This window comes from Filicampus tigris, chromosome 14, assembly GCF_054856515.1.
Source record: "Filicampus tigris isolate MCC_2025a chromosome 14, RoL_Ftig_1.0, whole genome shotgun sequence".
NCBI lineage: Eukaryota > Metazoa > Chordata > Actinopteri > Syngnathiformes > Syngnathidae > Filicampus > Filicampus tigris.
Window position 1 is genome coordinate 22775132 of NC_141230.1, and position 19597 is coordinate 22794728.

The 19597-nt window shown below is 42.4% G+C and overlaps 2 protein-coding genes across 4 annotated transcripts in view; one reads left to right on the forward strand and one right to left on the reverse strand.

The window, feature by feature from the left end:
* gulp1a (GULP PTB domain containing engulfment adaptor 1a) overlaps positions 1-16357 on the forward strand; it is a 34116-nt gene extending 17759 nt beyond the window's left edge. The window contains exons 2-13 of one of the 3 annotated variants that reach the window (XM_086052387.1): positions 3288-3365; positions 7465-7526; positions 10400-10471; positions 11145-11243; positions 11514-11651; positions 11760-11876; positions 12582-12668; positions 12789-13013; positions 13145-13280; positions 13386-13480; positions 14945-14955; positions 15651-16357. In XM_086052387.1, the coding sequence (XP_085908513.1) occupies positions 3288-3365; positions 7465-7526; positions 10400-10471; positions 11145-11243; positions 11514-11651; positions 11760-11876; positions 12582-12668; positions 12789-13013; positions 13145-13280; positions 13386-13480; positions 14945-14955; positions 15651-15672 (1142 nt within the window). In that variant the 3' untranslated portion in view covers positions 15673-16357. The remainder of the gene's footprint in view (positions 1-3287; positions 3366-7464; positions 7527-10399; positions 10472-11144; positions 11244-11513; positions 11652-11759; positions 11877-12581; positions 12669-12788; positions 13014-13144; positions 13281-13385; positions 13481-14944; positions 14956-15650) is intronic. The other 2 variants (XM_086052386.1, XM_086052388.1) reach the window with 2 other exon arrangements.
* Positions 16358-17396: 1039 nt separating this feature from the next.
* Positions 17397-19597, reverse strand: part of col5a2a (collagen, type V, alpha 2a) — a 37615-nt gene continuing 35414 nt past the window's right edge. Inside the window, exon 54 of the mRNA XM_086051899.1 lies at positions 17397-19200. Within this exon, the coding sequence (XP_085908025.1) occupies positions 19054-19200 (147 nt within the window). The 3' untranslated portion in view covers positions 17397-19053. The remainder of the gene's footprint in view (positions 19201-19597) is intronic.

A 19597-nucleotide genomic window follows, 5' to 3' on the forward strand; every position in this document is an offset into this window, starting at 1 on the left:
TTATTGGCTTGGATCTCCACTTGTTCTTCTTTCGGCGCTAACCTGAATTTCTTTTGTTGATTTGAATTAGCCAGCTCGAGGCCGCGTCATTATCTCAAATGATTTGGATGTATTGGGCTTGCTGTGACGAGGACTTCACATAGTCAAAGTGGGCGTCGCTTTTTGCCAATAACATTCGGCCTCTAGCTAAATTCCAAATGTTTGAGTCACTGAAGTTGAACTGTTTGACTCAGTATTTTACTTTTTTTACTTGTGTATATAAGTCATGCTAGGAGGGTGAATGTGATTCATTATTTGTCACAGTTGGGAGGTTAACCCCAACAGCACTTTTCATGTAGCTGTAGATGTCGCGCAGGGGTTGTTTGACTTGTTGGCTCCAGGAAGCCCTTACAACAGAGGATTTTTTCCAAGGACTCACTCATAATCCTCAATACCAATTAAACATCAACCGCAGTCTGATCCGTGCATCGTTTTTTCCGTATATGTCCCGTATATAACTATTTGTCGACATGCGACAGAGTAATATAACATGTTTAACAAATTAACGCATACAAAAATGTAAACAAAAGCTTATCATGTCAATATTAATTCTCTGGAGCCCGTTCAGAAAACAAATCATTGACAAACTCCATCAGCACGTTATTTTCTTTGCATTTTTTTTCTTCCTTTGATAGTGACTTCAAGGAGCGAGTCGTTTGTATCCGTAAGGCATGGCCACTTGATTAGGGATAGCGAGCCCGGTTTGTCGTCTCCTATGCAAATGCAACATCCCGACAGCTCGAATCCTGCTCTTATGGAAGAGCCAAGCAAACATATTGCTGAGGAGCAGAAAATTAATCTATGGCTCCTGTAATTTGCTGAATCAGTATTGCAAATGATTTTTGTGGGCCCCCAGCGTTCAAAGTATCTAGTCCAGTAATTGAATATGAATGGTGCGTTCCCATAATGTAGCCTGGTGGAGAAGCGAGCGAGTTAAGTCGGAACTTTGCTGCAGTTGGTAAACAGAGTGAGGCACTCTCGAAAGTTGGCAGAGGGGTGTCAAGCCTGCGAGTGTGTGCCTGTGCGAATGCGTCGGCTCTCCGGAGAGGCCGCGGCCCAGTCACCAGACAGGATGCTATTAAAGCAGACCAAACACTGCGGCCGCCAATCGTGCCAAGTGACATCGCAGCCCGGTGTCACGAGAAGCTTCTCGCTTGCCTTTCAGTTTGTGTGCCGTCATTGTGAGTTATGGCTCGGCGTCGTTTCATTCCAGGAGGTTGCTGAACATGCCCGCAGTCACTTCCATGCGTCTTGTTATGTGAATTTCAATGAAGTATACACGGTCTTTGTTGGATCTTCAGCTTTTTGGCAGTGCGGTGGATGTGGGTGCCGTGTCATGCCGGAACAGTGCTGAGAGTTTGATCAACTCGCTCTGTTGCACTTTGTATTGAGATGGCGTATCGAGATTCATCGGAAATGCAGTGGGAGGGAACGAGGGCTTGACAAGTGGCAAATAGCACGAGCCAGGGCGCGAAAAGACGGGAGCAGCGAACATCCACCCGAGCTGTATGAACAAGACTGAAAATCTTCGCATCTTCATTTTCAGAACACTGGACTAAACTTTCAGCAATTAAATTGATGAATCGATAACTAATCGATCGGGGGGAAAAACAAATCTCTAATGCAAAATTATTTTATAAAACAGTGATCTATTCTGCCGTAGACTGGACTAATAGACTTTTTACAGGGCTGGAAAAAAAAAAGTCAATTCAAAGATGAAATTTGTGCAGAATGTTGTTTCTCAAGTTCTTATTGGTACCACATCACAAGTGTCCTAAGATCTCTCCGCCGGCTTTCTGTGAGCCTACAAAGTGATTCTGAATTGTGAAATGTTTTGGACTGAGAAACACTCACTTGAGCGGCGATCAGGTTGTGAGGTGCAGGCATCGAGTGTTTCCAGAAGCCGAACCAAGAAAAGTGAAGTTGCCTTGCGTTTCTACGCTTCTCAAGTGTGGGGTAAACTTCCTGAATACCCGAGAGCACCTCAATATGTCAGTACGGTTCCAATCTGCCCTACAAACTTGATTGCTCACCGTTGCTTTGCCATAAATGAAATCTTGTTTGTATTGATTATTTCTTTGCCAGCGTAAAGCATTCTGGGTCTTCCTTGAGTCTGACTGATGCTCCCCAAATAAACTTGTCTTGCTGTTGAGTGGCCATGCGGTGCCAACCACCAATGTGAAGACTTTGCAGTGCAAACGGGGACATTTTACTTGCAGACAGAAAGTCCTTGTTGGAAGTGTTTTGGTGCATTTGGGACCTGGGCCTTCACTGGGGACTTAAGTGACTCAATCCACCTCCGAATATGATCACTACCATGTCGCAAAAATGCAACTGCTCTCTTCTGGCTGTCTTAGAAGACGTTTTGCCGGTAGTATTCAAATGCTCTTTCGACAGGATATTACCTGGTTGGCTGTTCCTGACTAAGAACATTTTTCACATTAACTTGAGGCTCTCCCTGATAAATTGGAAATGCCAGTCAATGCTGAAGATATTTCCATTTTTTTTTTAATTTCCAGGGCAAAAGCTAATTTGTTTGCAACAGTGTGTGCTAATATAGTCGTTACTTGGCCAGCCCACATTTCCCCACAGTCAAAGGATCAAGAGTATTGATTGCAGGGGACATGAGGCGGCTGACAGCCGCCCACCCGGACCTGGACACTTCGTCCTTGCAGTCCCCGAGATTATTCATCTCTCGAGATAATTGATGCAAACACCTGAAATTGTTTGATGGCAAGACATGCCATGTAGATGGATGTTTTTTATTACTGGAAGGAAGCGATTCCATGTGGGGCACTTTGGCAGGTGCGGAGTTGGGACTACGTCAGAAAAAAAAAAAAAAGAAGAATAGTCGGCATTTATTATGCAGGAGTTCTAAAGACCCACGTTTGGGTAATTAATGATAGTCAGGGTTAGGGTAACCCTAGGGGGTTGTGTTGAGGATCGCAAACTTTTTAGCAGGATAAACAACAATTTTAAAGAATAATAAATGAACCATAATTCCTTTGCACAGCCTTATCAGCATCAACTTTTGATTCTCCAGGCTCCCATTTCTCTTTTTTATTACGTCTATTACATGTTCAAAAACGCTCACGTTATAAATTGATAAATATGAGGCAGTCTCGTGGTAAATCAGAGGAATTGTGGCCTTGCACTCTCGCAAGATCGGAAAGCTGACAAACTGTTGTTTTCCCATCTTCACCAGGCTGTTAGTTTGAGCTTAATGTGTTTCTCCTCTGCTCTGCTAGGTGGAATATCTGAATACACTCGGGGGGAACAGCGGCGCACATTTTCCACTATGAATCGTGCCTTCAACAGGAAAAAAGGTGAGCCAATGAAGTTCGAACTGCACAAACTCATGCGGACAGGGATGCCGCCAAACAACATATTGGAGCATTTTACTTAACACGAGTGACTCTCCAAAAAAACATTTTAGGAAGTGGGTGAATCATAAATTGCTGTTTAACGCCTCCAAACGATTAATTCAGCTGGGCGGTATCTCGCCTAATAGTGTGACTAACAATGAAGTCCAAACAAAAGATTGCTGCTGAAATGATGAAGCAACATAAAACGTATTCGTACAAGGAAAACAAACGGGCACTGAGGAGAAAAACATCCGGGCTGATTATGACTAACTCAACAGGAATGTTCATACGGCGCGCAGTTTTGAGGTGACCCTGCCCAAGGGCAGACCAAGCAAAATTTGGGGGCACATTTGGGGGAAAACAGCTTGATGTGTTTACCACCATCTGCTCTTCAGCTGCAACTCATCAGGGCAGGAGGCTTTTTGGAGAGGGTTGTAGAAATTGTGCGGGGCCCAGGTGGCCCACCAGGCCATAATGATATTTTGGGTGTCATCATTCACGCCCCCAACCCCCCCCCCATCGCCCATTGGTCTTCGACGTAATGAGTTTGCAATTTAGCTGCAGGCATTACGCATTTTGCAAAGTGAATGCTGATCATTATTTACTGTGCCTCAAAAGTAACGCTACATATATGACGGCCATTGTTCTAAAAATATTTACCATTCAGAGTTCATTTTCAATGTACGATTGGTCATTTGTACCAGTTTGTCAACTGAATGTCTCTGCATGAAGATCGTGAAGCTGTTCAAGTGTAAAAAAAATATTAATATTATAATTTATTTTAACGTGAGTGCTTGGTACAAAGGTGCCAAGCGCTCCAATATGTAACAATGCAGTACCAGACATTTGGCAATCTTTTGCAAAAGTGAACGGTCTTTGTTTATTCGGAGCACACAAAACTACAAGGTTAAAGAAAAAGCACACGTTTACACAACATATTTGACTGTTTATGTTGGCTACAATTCTAGATGCATAGTGGTGTGCTCTGAGAAAAAGTAACGTGAACTTGACTGACAGCTGCGGCCTTGACAATAGCTTGCGTCGCTTAACTGAGACTGCAATTAGTTCCCGAAAGCATTCATTACCCAGACACACAGAAAGATACACTGACGGCACCATATTAGACATGGACAAGGCTGACCTCAAAGAAAGGCATCATTAAGGACAGAAGGTAATTCAGGCAGCCGAATGCGAGGGCACGCAGGGAGTTGAGTGAGCCTGGAGAAAAAAAAGAAAAAGCCGAGTCGCAAGTAAACAAAGAATCCGCACGGGAATACAAGTGAAACAGCAAATTGCCGCAAACGGAAAACAATCCAAACTAGACTCCGAGTAGAATAACGAGTACGATAAAGCAGATTAGTGGATGTAACCATTTCTCAGCTATATTGGTTGGAGTGCGAGAGGAGACAGTCCCGTCGATGCATTATATCTCCTTAGTATGTCCCCGCTGCCCCCTTCTCCTGATTGCTACACAGTACTTGGGCTTTACCTAAGATTGAAGTAAACAGAAAAAATACATGGAATCCCTCTGTGACCTTATTTCCAGTTCCTTATTTTCTTTCTTTCTTTTTTTTCTTCAACAGTCCAGTATGGCTGCTTAGTCATGCATAGGGTGGATCTGTATGCCTCTTTGTGCCTCAACAGCTTTGCTGTGCAACAGGAGAATTTGACATACATCTTTATATATATATATATATATATAATTATATAAAGAAATGTATATACACATATTTTAAAGAATGCAAGCAATTTGATTCAGTTCAATTCGATGCACTCACATCTTTTAAATTAAAACCGATTTTCCTATCCTAAACCGGTTCTTGTTACAGCCCACATTTTTAGTCAGAGTGGCTTTCAGAGCACCTGATTAACAAACAGAAGATGTACATCACAATTGTTTGTACAAAAAAAAACCTACAATGATTTCCACATGTTTGCGATTGTTTTATTATCTTTTTTAACCTATCCTCCATGCCATTATGAGACATTTTTCTGCCAAGGAATTATGTTGCAGTGAATTGAGGTGCTTCAGGTAGCACTTTGATGCCTTCTTGCGGCATCTGTAGGCAATGACAAACCTTTCAGGCGGTGTCGGGGTGTCAATTACACATACCAGCCGTGATACTTGAGGCAAACAAAATCGGACATCGTGTAAGTCCTCCTCGGCAGTAGTCGGCGCGACTACTACAGCAGCGGTTTGACACATCAGTGAATCATCATCTGCGGCAGAATGAAAGGTCATTATTCACATTTTTTTGTCATTATATAAAATGACATTTTATATACAGTATTGAAAGTACTAGAGGTATCGTACTCGATATTGTTGAGTACTCAAAGAGTGAATACTCGTACTGGTATGGGTCTAAGTGATATGGAGCATCCCTCGTATGCCTTGACTAACGCAATCCGATGAAAAACAATCAATCGGACCAAGATTGAGCATGTCCATGTATTCTCACGCCACTGCACAGACAAGTTCATTGAATGCCATTCGTAACCTGAAAATCTATGCCGTAACCTATAATGAGTCCATGACCCACCCATGATTTCATAATCAGTCCATGACTAAGTCTTGGGCAGTCACTGTACGATGTGGACTGAGGAGGTGGTGCTGCACCCTGTGAGGATGGGTGGACTAAAATGAGTGTCAAATAGAAGCGCAGAGGACAGCAGCAGTCAACAAAACAGTGCAACCAATGTGTGCTGACAGCCAACCAATCACCCGAAGAAGGAATTGGAGGGCCAGCGAGGAGCTATTGTGTGCTCACCGAGTACACTTGTTCTGTCTCGGGATGTCAGCAGCGTGATAAAGGTTGTCCCTGTAGCCCATCCCCCTTTTTCTTTTCCCTGCATGATGGAGAGCACTGAATGTTACCTGTGTGACTGACTGAACACTGCATCAAATGAGGCTGTTGTCTTCTCACGACTTGAATGCTTACGTAAAAATTTGGTTGACTTACAATGTAGAAGAACCTTATAAATCTGTATGCTGGTAATGCATGTTGAAGGACACAATTTTCAAAAAGTACCTGCTCATGATGGTCGCTTTGGATATATCAAGCCTAATTGCATACAATGATGAGCATAATTTACCTTGCGCACCGCAAAACATGCTAATTGAAGGCCCTGTCATGTGATCATTCAAAAAAAGACAAGAGTTACAACATTCAGCAAGTTATTGAGTCGCTCATATTTTCTTCCATTTACTGCCATAGGACGAGAGGCTCTCCCAGATGGTGTGTGAAATTCTGCTTTGTAGTCCACTGTAACGGCTAATGGATCGCTGTAGATGCCGACATTGCATCGCTTTGGATTTGAAATCAGCACAGCTTCGAGAGAGAGTTGAAGCTCAAGATTAGGGGGGGTGAATTTCAGCCCGTCCAGCTGATTATGAGGGAAAGAACTGCCGTATGGTATTCAGGTGGAGAATTACGAGTAATCACAGCGTGTTTCTTGGTGCACACAAGGACTTTTAGAGTCGTAAAATATTTTCTGATCCCGGATACCCTCTTTTGACAGTACTGTAGCCTATTGCAGCATGCCCAGAACATTTTTTCAAACTTTTGAAAATGTTTAGTGGGGCTTTGCCTTCCAAAACAAGGAATTCAATCACAGCTATCATCAATCAAGTCAAAGGTTTGGCCTGTGGTTGCAACGCAATGCAAAACGTCATAGCTTAATTATGATAAATCCACCAGCATGCATGTGCAGAGGACAGGACAGTTGAATTGTTTTCACCTTGTAAGTGCTCGCAACAATTTCAGCAAGCACCACACGGCAGTAGAGTGCTTGTAAACACTGATAAGCGACTAATGGATGAATTGGAAAATAAAGGCGGGCTTATCACTTGCTGACAAATGACTGGCTTCTTGCTACACAATGACTCAAATTGATCCATTATATCTCCGAAGTGACTCTGCATAACTGTTGGATTGCTTGCTGAAATATGCCCATAATGCTCAGGGGTGGGCATTCCGTCGAAATTGCAGATTGTCAGTGTGCACCCTGCTTTAACCTAAATGGGCACTAATGTAAACTGTGTGTGCGTTTTTGTGTTCAGAGAAATCATGGATGCACACACCCGAGGCTCTGGCCAAGCATTACATTGCCTACAACGCCAAGGTATGTCTCACCGCCTTAGTCGTCTTACTTTTACAGCACTTTTGAAGCTGCACAAATATGACATAAAAAACAAGAATTTGTCACATTTCACAATTTCAAACGTCAAACGATGTTTCTAGCTTAGTACGGCGATCCGCCATCTATTCGCAGTTCACTTTACACGAATTGGCATCTTGGTATTTTTTCCAGTGGTACTGATCCCCAGCCATTTGCTGAAAAGCTCAAATATTTGTGCTATTTCTGACACCAGAAGATGCTGCCAAAGCCTGTCCAAATAGGAAAGTAGTACACCAGTTGGTGTCAAAGAACTTTGTTGAAGCGATGCATCTTGACTGACTGTCAAGCTTTTGTCTATCGGGGAGGAGGGAAGTTTAGCCTGGGTTGTTGGTGGAAGTTAGAGAGTTTTTGCCACAAGTGCATGTACATGCGCACTTTTGAAGTGCTGTGTGATTACAGTTTGTGCTATAAGATAAGATAAGAAGGCCTTTATTGATCCCACAGTGGGGAAATTTTCTGTGTTATAGCAGCAAAGATCACAGAGGTCACACAGGGACACATGCGGCATAATGTAGCCATTAAAGTATAACATTAACGGCAAACATTCAGGATCAAACCTATGTAAATGTACACAGTAATATGTGTACATACACGTGCATATACACACCAACATACAGCTACATAAAAAGTATGAGGAACACTCATTTTAGCCTGTACATAGTACAGAGGAAAACTACTCTAAGCAAGTGACAGTGCTGCAGTGCTGTAGTGAAATGTAAGGAACAGCATTGGATAAACATAAAACTAGACTAACAGTAGTGGGGAATATTGAGTATTGCACAGTATTACAGTAGTGGGGAATGTTGGGTATTGCACGATACGAGCTCAGGTGCAGGACTGCACAATTGCACTAATGTCCGCCAGTTGTTGTCTTTAACAATGTTCTTGTTAAAGAGTCTGACAGCAGCAGGCAAGAAGGAGCGGCAGAATCTCTCCTTTGCACAGCGAGGGTGTAACAGTCTGTCACTGAAGGAGGAGCTGTGGAGTGCTGTTAGGGTATACTTTTGTAATATAGGCAATTATCAACAATTCTGGGGCTATTCCCTGTCCCCCACAAATAACTCACTAAATCAATCGTTCATGGCTACGAGACCACGGCTCGAGACTAGACTGCTATGGTGGCGACACGTCAGTGGCTGTCATTTCTCAGGAGCGATGATACTAAAACCGACCCAGTGACGTCATAAAAAGCTTTCAATTAAGAAGCCCAAAGGGCGTGAAGCCATTTGAGTGGCTCGTTACTTTGAATGGACCGGGTGTAAATCCGCGCATCAATTTGTCTCATTGCTGCGTTGATAGCACACATTCCCGTGCCGTTGGCCTTGACGATTCAGAGACAGGGACGGTTTGTTTTTCTGCTAGATGAGTCAGTGATGGATGAGCCTCTCATCTGGCTTTTGCCCCCTGAAACGGCCTCAGCCGCCCAGAGAAGGCGGCGGTCAACAGCCACCGCTTCTCCTTTTCTATTCTGGGCATTTGTCAGGTAGCACATCCACTATATTTGTCATAGCAGTGTTTCCTAGCTCATGTGAATTCCTCCCATTTGTTTGTCTTGATTTGGGCACCGAGTGGTGTTTCGCCAGATAAAACGTCTTAGCGGCAACATTTTTCCCACTGCCAGTTTACAGCAAGGCCGCTTTAATTAGATGGTTATTTTAGGACTTGTCTTGAATCTTCTTTTTTTTATTATTGCTGTTCGACTCCAGGAAACCTATTACCTTTTATACTATGGCATCAAACACTCGGGCAAGAACAGGGAATTACTGTGGGAATAAAATAAGCGTTTGGTTAGGACGTAGAGGCATCTTTTATGGGGTTAAATAGGGCATGCAAGAGAAGAATCCACATATAGACTATGGCTGCATGCCGCATGAGTAGCAGGATCATTAGTTGGCAAGCCAAGCAGCAAACAAAAGTAAGCCTTGGAATGATTCACAGGGATTTGAAGCACAGAGCCGAGCAATCGACGTCTGCTCGCGCCGGGGTGTTATACTCGGAGACATTTGAGTTCCCCCGACCTTTAAGGGGCCAACACCTGTGTTTATGAGGCCTGATATTGGAAGAAGCCGCTGGTTCCGCTTAAGTGCTTGCTGCTCCCCCTGCATGCGCATAATCGTGTTTAATGGCGCCACCTGATGGAGAATGATTGAGCTGCTGCGGAAGTTTCTCTTAGCTTTGTTTAAGTTGGTCTTGGTCATGCATTGGCAAGCGCCCAGAAGCCATCTGCAAAGGACAAACTCAGTTGGGAGTTGTTTTCAAAGACGCACGTATAAAATGAGATACAGTTAAAAGGCGAGGCAGGTTGTGCCCGACTGTACCGTGCGTTCTCAAATCCACCTAGCCCTTCATTTTCTGTAGGGCTTCTCATTTGGGTCACAGGTGACTTTGAGGGTGGCAGCTGACATTAGGTGACAAGGGCAGAGTACACCCTGGACAGGTCGCCAGCCAATCGCAGGGCACATATAGACAAACAACCTCGTAGGCACGCACATGGACAGTTGAGAGTCTTCGGTGAACCTAACGTGGGTGGATGCCAGCGTTTAGCCCAAGAAAATCCACACAAGCAAAGGGAGAACATGCAAAGTCTACCGCAGCAAGGCTTTAAGGGAGATTCGAACCAGGGAATTCAGAACTGTGAGTCAGACACGCTCATGACTTAAGCGATATTCGGCCATGTGTTACGCAGATCCATAGAGTAAAGGATATACAGATTATGTCAATAAACATGTTTATTCGTGTATTACTACATAAGCGTCTTTAAAATGGCTCCATTTGAAATTCAACATATCTTTAGTGCGACTTGTGTTGTCTTCCAGTTTCTTGGTAACACTGAGGTGGAGGCCCCAAAAGGAACGGAGGTTGTCAAGGATGCGGTGAGAAAGCTCAAGGTAAAAGCTTTACTCCAGACTCTCTCGCCAGAAGGAGCAAAAAAAGAAAAGAAAAAGTGTCCGTAGCTAAGATCAAGATTAAAAACTCACAGCAGACGGTGGCTGTGATAAATATTAGCCTGTCAGCCACTGGCAAGGTGCCTTTGCGCTTTAACTTGCAAGCACGGATGATATTCAGTGACTCGATGCGGCCGGCGATCAAAGATATTATTTATCTACCGTAAAACTGTTTTCAAATTCTCAACTGAAATCCCAGAGTGATCTTAAAAAGTACAGTGTACGTAGCCGAGCCAATAAATCAACGGCACCTGCTGAGCTGCATTATTGATGGAAAAGCAGACTTTAGTGCTAATCACATCGCTCAGCATGGTTTCATCCAGACAGGAGAGAAGAATACATCATAACATGGCCACACCTTGCTCGGCGGGACTAAAGACGCTGCTCTTATCTTCTTTTTGCACTCGTCTGTGATCACAAAGCAAAGGCGATGCCGAGACAAGTCCCAGGATGCGCTCAAACGCGGCTTCATTTCATTATTGTCATTAGTGGAGAACGGCAAGTTTCTGAACCACCCGATCCGAGCGCCGTGACAACGGCACATTTGACTCACTTATGTTCAAACATTGCTCGTTAAAGCCTGATGGACTAACGCAGGGAATTCATCTCGTTGTAGTTTCAGAGGCACATCAAGAAGTCAGAGGGACAGAAAACCCCAAAAGTCGAGTTGCAGATTTCCATTTATGGCGTGAAAATTCTAGATCCTAAGACAAAAGTAAGTGCCTTAACCTGTATCTTGTTACTGTCCATTCCATTGTAGTCTTGTTTTGGTGTCACTCTTTGCAATGCGAGCCCGAAGGTGCTTTGACGTCAATTGAGGTTGATCTAAAAGCAATGCTAATCAGAATACTGTGTTTAGACTAGTGGAGGCACGTAGAACGCATTATTGCCAAGGAAAGGGGGGGGGGGGTGTCGGTCTCTTAATATATGTGTGAACCCCGCTTTGGTAACTTAACTCATAGCATATTGTGATTTGGTTTTCCAGGATGTGCAGCACAACTGTCAGTTACACAGAATATCCTTCTGCGCCGATGACAAAACAGATAAAAGGATATTCACATTCATTTGCAAGGACCCCGAGTCCAACAAACACCTGTGCTATGTGTTCGACAGTGAAAAGTGTGTAAGTGGGCACGCTTTTGCCAAGCGGATGTCTTCGCTTCCTGCCTAATTGCCAGTCGACATGGGTCGATAGTGACGTTTAGTTGAATATCACCGTGTGACTTTGCAGGCTGAAGAGATCACGCTGACAATCGGCCAGGCCTTCGACTTGGCCTACAAGAAGTTCCTGGAGTCGGGAGGCAAAGACGTGGAAACCAGGAAGCAGATTGGAAGTCTGCAGAAAAGAGTACGACTTCTGCCGCCTTTTTCTCGGCTTGTTTGCCGTTATTAATGAGCCTAATTGCCGTTGACGTGCGACGATCACTAATTGCACTCTAACGATGTGTCATCGGAGTGCGGGATGCTTGTGAGTGAGCTCTTCGCTTAGCTTGTTTGGCACCTCAGCAATCATCAGCGGCTAAATGGTGATAAAGCCAGGCGCGTTAAATACCGTTATGTCTGAACGGTGTCGTATCGTGCAGCCCCATTTGCCACCATTTCAAGAGCTGTGGTTGAAGTCCTTTTGAAATGATTTTCTGGAGATGATTTTGTTTGTGGATGGCAAATCGAAAAATCAAGGCCATTCAAATGGTTTTCTTCAGATTTCTGAAGAAACGTGTGCAAGCACCAAGATCTGAACCTTCGCGGCCATGCCAGGACTGTTCGTAAACGGAAAATACAGTGTATTCCGAGCTGGTTTTGCTTTTTAAAAAAATATTCACAAACGGAATTGTTTGCAAACCGGGTCGTTTGTAAACCGAGGTTCCTTTCTATATTAAACTGTTTTCGGATCATTTGTGGTATGTTTATCGTTGAAATATAGGAAATTCTCAAATTTGTGGTGGTCAATAAGTCTAATTTGTTTTCACTACTCGCGGTACTGCCCTGCGACCCGCTCCCCAATCGTGGGAATTTACTGTAGTGTGTTATTCATTGTGTGCTTTTCATGCAGATTCAAGAACTGGAAACGGAAAACTCAGAGTTGAAGCAGCAGCTCCAAGACCTGGAACAGCAGTTGATGATCGCACACGTGCCCCCGGTAAGGACAAAAGCGGCCACTAGGCTCGCCACAAGGCCAAATTCCCACGTTAATCCTGTCCGCCGATGTTTTTGCACCTCTTAACTAATACAAAGTTGCGTCTGCCGTCTTCTTTCTCAGCCGTTCTATCTAAACGAAGCTAACGAAGCGTACATGCTGCAGAGGCCTTCTTCTCTCTTCTGGTGTCACGACCTCAACTCCTGTCTGGAGATCTCGTCTGTCACCCTCACGCCTATGAGCTCGCCAGAGTCCAACCTGTCTGCCGGCCTACTAACTCCCCCGCCTGCCAAATCTACTTTCCTTCCTCCTAAGCCTCCCGAGCGATGCAGCGTCCCGCGACCTCGCGTAAACTCGCCGCGGTTTCCTCTCTCTTGCCGTCCCTCACGTCTTGTTATCGTTTGCCTTTTAACTTTGATCTCGCTTACGCTTCTCTTCATTTATTGATCAACGTACACTTCTCTCCGCCACTTGAACAGGCGGGGAGCGTCTCCATGCAACCGCAATCGACAGACATTTTCGACATGGTTCCCTTCTCCCCCGGCACCGCGCTGGTGCCCGCGCGAGCCAGCAACGGCTGCCCGATACCTCCAACCGCACTGCCGCCAAACATAGGTGCCGAGTCTCCTCGTGCTTGCGTTTTTTGTCACATCATCAACTGGAGTTCGCATTCCAGTGGGGTGAATGTCTCTGTGTGTCACGTCGCTGTGTGTTCTGAAGGGAAAGACCTGTTTGGTGCAGAGCCGTTTGATCCCTTCACCTGCGGCTCAGCTGACTTCCCTCCAGATATTCAGTCTAAGCTGGATGAAATGCAGGTGAGCAGCAACCTTTACATTTTCTCCAGGCACTTTGCTTTGTACAAATGACAATATAGTGAGACCCCTGCCTTTTTGCCGGTCGTCACACACCTCCACATCTTTGGCCTGGGTTGTTTGTGGAAATCATGTATGTATATTGTGTTGGGGTTATGTAAGTTTTAGAAGGCTAAAGTCACCGTTTGAGATGTATTTAGCATTTAAAATATCAGTGTGGATTTCAATTACTCACAGTTTTAGCTAATGTTGACAAAAAAAGCGTCAACCCAAGCTTGTTAGGGCAAATGACAGTCACATTAGAACTCAAATGTAACAATGACAAAAGTGTTTGTTTCATAATGCCAACGGGTAGGAAATGAAATGCCAAGTAAAGCTACAAGGCCTCTCAGCACATTTTTTCATGGCAAATCCTTGAAATGATCCCCAAAGGTTCACAATAGACTGCCCCCATATTAAATGGCTCCGAGATAATAAGCTGATCAATTTAGGGTCGTCCATCTGTCCAGTGTATCTGTTTTGCTCGTGGGTGCTTAAGACTTTTTCACTCTTTCTGTTATGGGTTAGAGTTAGTCATCAGTGCCATCAGTGAAACTAGTACCCCGGGGCTGATTTTTGTTATTGTTTGTCTAAATTGCTAACAAAGTACAATGCCTGTAAGCTGACGGCTTCAAACCAAAATGACCAACTTTCTGTTCAATTTCAGGCATGGGCCCTTGAGACTTTTTCACGGTTCTTGTTATGCTACATAGGTCCACCCAGTTTAGTGTCAATCTGTTAACTGTTTGTTTAAACTGTTTAAATTTGACACAACGCACAAGTCCTGGGATCCACCCAAGATGGCTGCTTCAAATCAAAATGTTCAATTTCAGACATGCGCCCTAGGAAGGACATTTTCACCGCTATACATGTGCTGCTTTTGATGAAATGAGTTGCTTTTCATGCATGTTTAAGCTCACAAAACTGTGATTCATCAGTCAGAAAAACCATAGGGACAGAAATCTATATGACTTATAAACAAACAACATTTCAACACTATCAAAGCGACTTCAGGTTAGCAAAAGCACACTAAATACACACACAAAATGAGTACACACAAAGAATATATATTTGCCACATTGAAGGCAGCTGCCAGCAATGAGCTCAATTGGGGTCCCTTTTAAAGGCTCCCGCTGTTGGTTGATGTTTGGTGATTGGCTCTCGGGCAAGGGAACCCACCAATGGCATCCGGGGTGGAATGACATCTGGCTGCTGATAGGCCAACATTCTTGTCCAATCCAAGCAGCACACGCACCAACAGCCTCTCCTTCCCAAGCTGAGACTTGCTTTTATGGCGACTGTTTCCACAAGGGGGCGCCCTTTAATGCATTTTTTCAAAGGGCAGCCATTCCCTTGAAGCTTTACCACCTCGTTCTTTTGACAAATGTGCAACTTTTCAACATTTGTCTTTGTCCTCTTTGCTTGCAGTGTCAAATATGGTTTGTACTTTTCTCTCTCTGCCCTCATGTCATGTGTTTTATTTTTTATTATTTGTACGTGATGCATGATGGCTGCACAATCTGACTGTTGCATTTTTTTGCAGGGGTTCCCCAAATGTTCGGGGCCTGGGATTTGTTTTACTAGGACGCCCTCATAATACTAACTTCTGATTTTTCTTTTTTCTTTTTGGGGGGCGTAATAGCGTATTCATATAATGTATTTTTTTTTTTTAAAGAAAAGTCATACTCCTACAAAATTAAAGTATTTTTCCAAGATGAAATAGTACTATGATATTTGAGTCAAACTTTAATTCGTTTTTTTCCTAATATTATAAAATCTTGTGTTGGCCTTGTTCTCTTCTTATTCTAATATGTGTTTAAAATATTGAACGTGCTTAATCATTAGACCAAAAGGGGGCAGAAATATCATTTTTTTCTTTTTAATAGTTAATTCAGCAGTCAAATTGACCCATTGACATTTTTATTATTTCTGAAAACAAGTGTAAGAGAAGGCTTGATTATTAGTGTGAAAACAGCATTTATTTTTCCAGTTGGTGCATGCTGCATCTTTGAATGCATGATTAGCTCTTACAGATTTGATTTGATCTTTTCTTTTTTGGTCAGCTCATTCCCATGTCGTTTCAATTGCATTCGCATGAGTTAAATCCAGTGACACATGTCCACATGCATTCCAGGAGGGGTTCAAAATGGGACTAACCCTAGAGGGCGCCGTCTTCTCTCTGGACCCGCTAGATGGCCGCTGCTGATTGCCGCCCGAAGATGGTTTTTTTCTCATCTTCTTGGAAATCGTTTGGACGATTTTTGCCAAGTGCCAAAATCCGCTCCCTGGTCGAGTTCGGATGTCACATTTTTGTTTTTGTTTTTTTCCATCTTGAAGTTTCTATATGCATTTGCATTTAGATGATTTTGTTGTGTTCAAAATGTGCAAGTCAGAAGCATTATAGAAAGAGGCATATTTTTGTAAAAACCGGAAGTGATAGTTTTGACTACATTTTCTTGCACAGTGCGTGAGAGTTGTAAATAGGTATTGATGTCACATGGTACACTCACTTCATTTCATGTCATTTCAGTTTGTTTGCCAAATACAAGCTGGCTATGAAATACATGGAATGTGTATTGTTAACCTACTTGTAACATGACACATTTTACTTATCATTAACGTACACATATTGCTAAAATGTCTTGTTTTTCTTTTCTTCACAATTTCACATGAATTTTCTCTTGAGGGAATTGCTGTCTAACCTTGTCTTTCTTGCACCATGAGGCACTTTTTGGACAGGGAGGGACCTACTGTATGTAATGTCAATATGCAGTAAAATGTCCATTATTTTTACTTTGGGGTTCTTTGTTTAATACTGTCACACTTATTAAAAATAAAATGTTACAGTAAAAAAAAAAGTCCTTCTCCTTATTATGTTAAATTGTGCCACCATTCTTTTAATTGTATGCTTGTTTTTTTATGCCTGAATGCCGCAACCATCCTGTTATGATGTCGGTCAATCGACCTGTTTGAAAATCTAGAAAAGGTGATGATTATACAGAGGACGTATTAGAAGTTATTCGTAAGGAATTTTGTTTTTTTTTTTAAATATAGAATTTGTGTTGTATTATTTTATTTTAGGTTAGAGCATGTCACGTTGACCGGTTTGAAAGTCCAGAAGAAAATTGGGATCTATTCATCAGCGATTTAAAAAAGTGAGTTACCACGAGCGGTCCGTGGACTCCCTCCCGTGGTACTCAAAAACATCATTAAATTTATTCTTCAAATTATGCATATTGTTGAAGTGGCTTCAACTGTTTTGTTTAAATCAGTACATTACATTTATTTTGTACAGTTTGGTTGTCTTTAACCTTTAAGTACAACACTTTTGCATTTAATCATTTACAATTGTTTGTTCAAGCATTTATTCAGGTACAATTTGCATTTAATTTTTATGTGCGATATATATTGAATCATTTTTTAATACAGTTATTATTTTCCAATATTTAAGTATATTCCGACTGTGCATAATGTCACAGTCGCAAAAAAGATAAAAATAATAAGAATAATGAATTAACTTGGACCTATATGCAACTGTATTTTTATGCTGTTACTTTTTTTTTTAGGTGTTATTTGGAGGAAAAAGTTTGAGAACCGTTGAGCTGTATTCGATTCATAATGAACCAATGGTCATAAACAAACAACAGGAATATTAAACATCATCTCAGGTGAACTCGAATTTTTGAATGCATTCAAAATATGACGTCCTCAAGTCTGCTGGATGCAAACTCAAACATACATTTCGACTTCTGTATGAACTAATGATGACATCGCATATTCTTGCCATCATCAATATACATTTGTCGTAGGCCCGGTCGTATGCAAACATGATACAATATCGCAAACGCTTTGCCATCTGAAACAACAACAGGCAGAGGGAATGAGTTGCAATGTTTATTTCAAAGGATGAAACTCAAAATGCATCCAGTGTGGGGAAAAAAAAAACGTTGTCGTCCTCCTTTCTCCTTCTCTGCCTCTGGGATTTATCAGGCAGGCAAGCCTAACAAATGTTTAAAAAAAAAAAAAAACTATAATAAATATGAATAAATGAGCACCAGGTGATCACAATAGAATGACTGAAAGGCACATTCAACAGCTCAAGTTACAAATAAGTCATACTATTGTGCTAAATACAAATCTTATTCATACAGTTTGTCAATTTGTGTGCAAAAAGACAAAATTAAAATTTCAACAACAAACTTGCTATTCCTAAATTAACATGACAAGAGGTTGGGGGATTAACAAGCATTTTGTTTAATTTGTTGCATAGCAGGAGATACAAAGCAAATAGGCACTCACAGCCACCTCTCACGATTTAAAAAAAACGAAAAAAAAAACGTTAAATGATTTCAAGGTAATATATTAACCCAGGATACTGAAAAGGGAGAACTGACATGCATAAAAAATGAATGCTACCTTTTACTGTTTCAGTATTGCAAAAATGAAGAGTAAACAAACAAAGGAAAAGTTACAAAGCACCGCACACGACTCAAATTGACATCATATTTATCATCTCTCCGTGGAGAGACGGAAAGATCTTTATTGCCTGCACCGCAGCATCTTGGAGGAGCTAGCGTCATGCTTCTTTACAAAACAGCACCTACATGTGAAAGAACATGTTACACGTTGCCTCATATATGCACGGATGGATGCCAGGCTCGGTGACGAGGTAGCTAACGAAGAAAACGTTTCGGGGAGGAACATCGGCATCGTCCTCGATGAGTTCAAATTGTAAAAAAAAAAATCGAAGCACATAGCGAGTTTTGTTGGGCGCGCAAGTTAGCATTAGCATTAGCCCCGGACGCAAAATTTGCATTTGGCAATGCATGAAACTGCCAGCGTCATCGACAAGCGCATGAAGTGCTGCCTCCGTGAGTGAAAGGGCTCTTCTTTTTATGGGTGGTCACATTTTTTCAGCAAACTCTGGGCTCCACTTCCATAAGTAGAAGTCATTTGCCACGTTCGACCCCCACACCCACTTGCCCACACCCCGGATAACGAAAGGGTTTCCCCCACATTGGTTTGGCAGTACGTCATGAGACAGGACCGCCCACTCAAAACAGGCTAACTTCCAGGAAGTTTACTGGCTGTAATTCTTGATCCTTGGGTCATTTTGATGGAAAGCAAACCTGGGAACTGCAAAATGTCTCCTTTAGGTGGCTCCACTGCATGTTGTGATAAACGAGGTAAACATTTCTAATTAGTAAATCTTTATTTGGACATTTACGTTTTAGTGGAGAAAAGGAAAATGTGGAATCTTTGGACCTCAGTGAGGCATAACGTCAAGACATACATCGTGAAACAAAAGGGAATGAGTCGTGTTACCAATTCTCAAGTCAAATTTCAAGCATTCTCTGTGTAACTTTGAAACGTTTGGATGTGTTCTGAGTTGAAAGGCACAATAAATATTTCGCCACAGGGCCAGAAAAGTCCTCAGTACTCGTATGTACAAGGAGGCTGATCGGGGTCAGCTGTCAGTTCAATAGTCTCAGGATGGGCATATACCCGCTGACCTTTGCTTTTGGTTTCGTTTTCTTTTATAAGAAGCACACTGGCCCGATATCAATGCCAAACTCTTGATTGGAGCCACCAATGTCCACGGGGGCGAGATCCACAATGGGAAGTCGGGCAGTTTTCTGTGTCCTGTACTCAAACACTGTCTTGCCCCAGTTGCCGTTTGCTTGCTGTAAAAAGACAAGGAAAAGGTCAAAATGGTTGCTCCACATGTACTCTGCTTTATTTTTATTTTTTTATTTTTTTTGAGTAACACGAGTGCAACACACTAAAAAATCATGGCCATCATTTGGGACTCAGAGAAAACTCACTTTCTAAATACAGCTGTACATTTTGCCACAAGATAACCTTTGCTATCATTTCGACGATGTTTAAAGATGTTTGGCTAATTAATCAAAATATTTTTTAGAAAGTTGTCTAAATAAAAAAGAGCACAAAAGAGGGTTACTTCAGTTTTGCACTAAATTCACGTAAAAGTAGGTTCGCTCGTTTGTTTCTTTTGGTTTTGGATCGCACTGCTGCACTCCCAAAAAATATATATAAAAAATATATGCTGAACTTGAACTG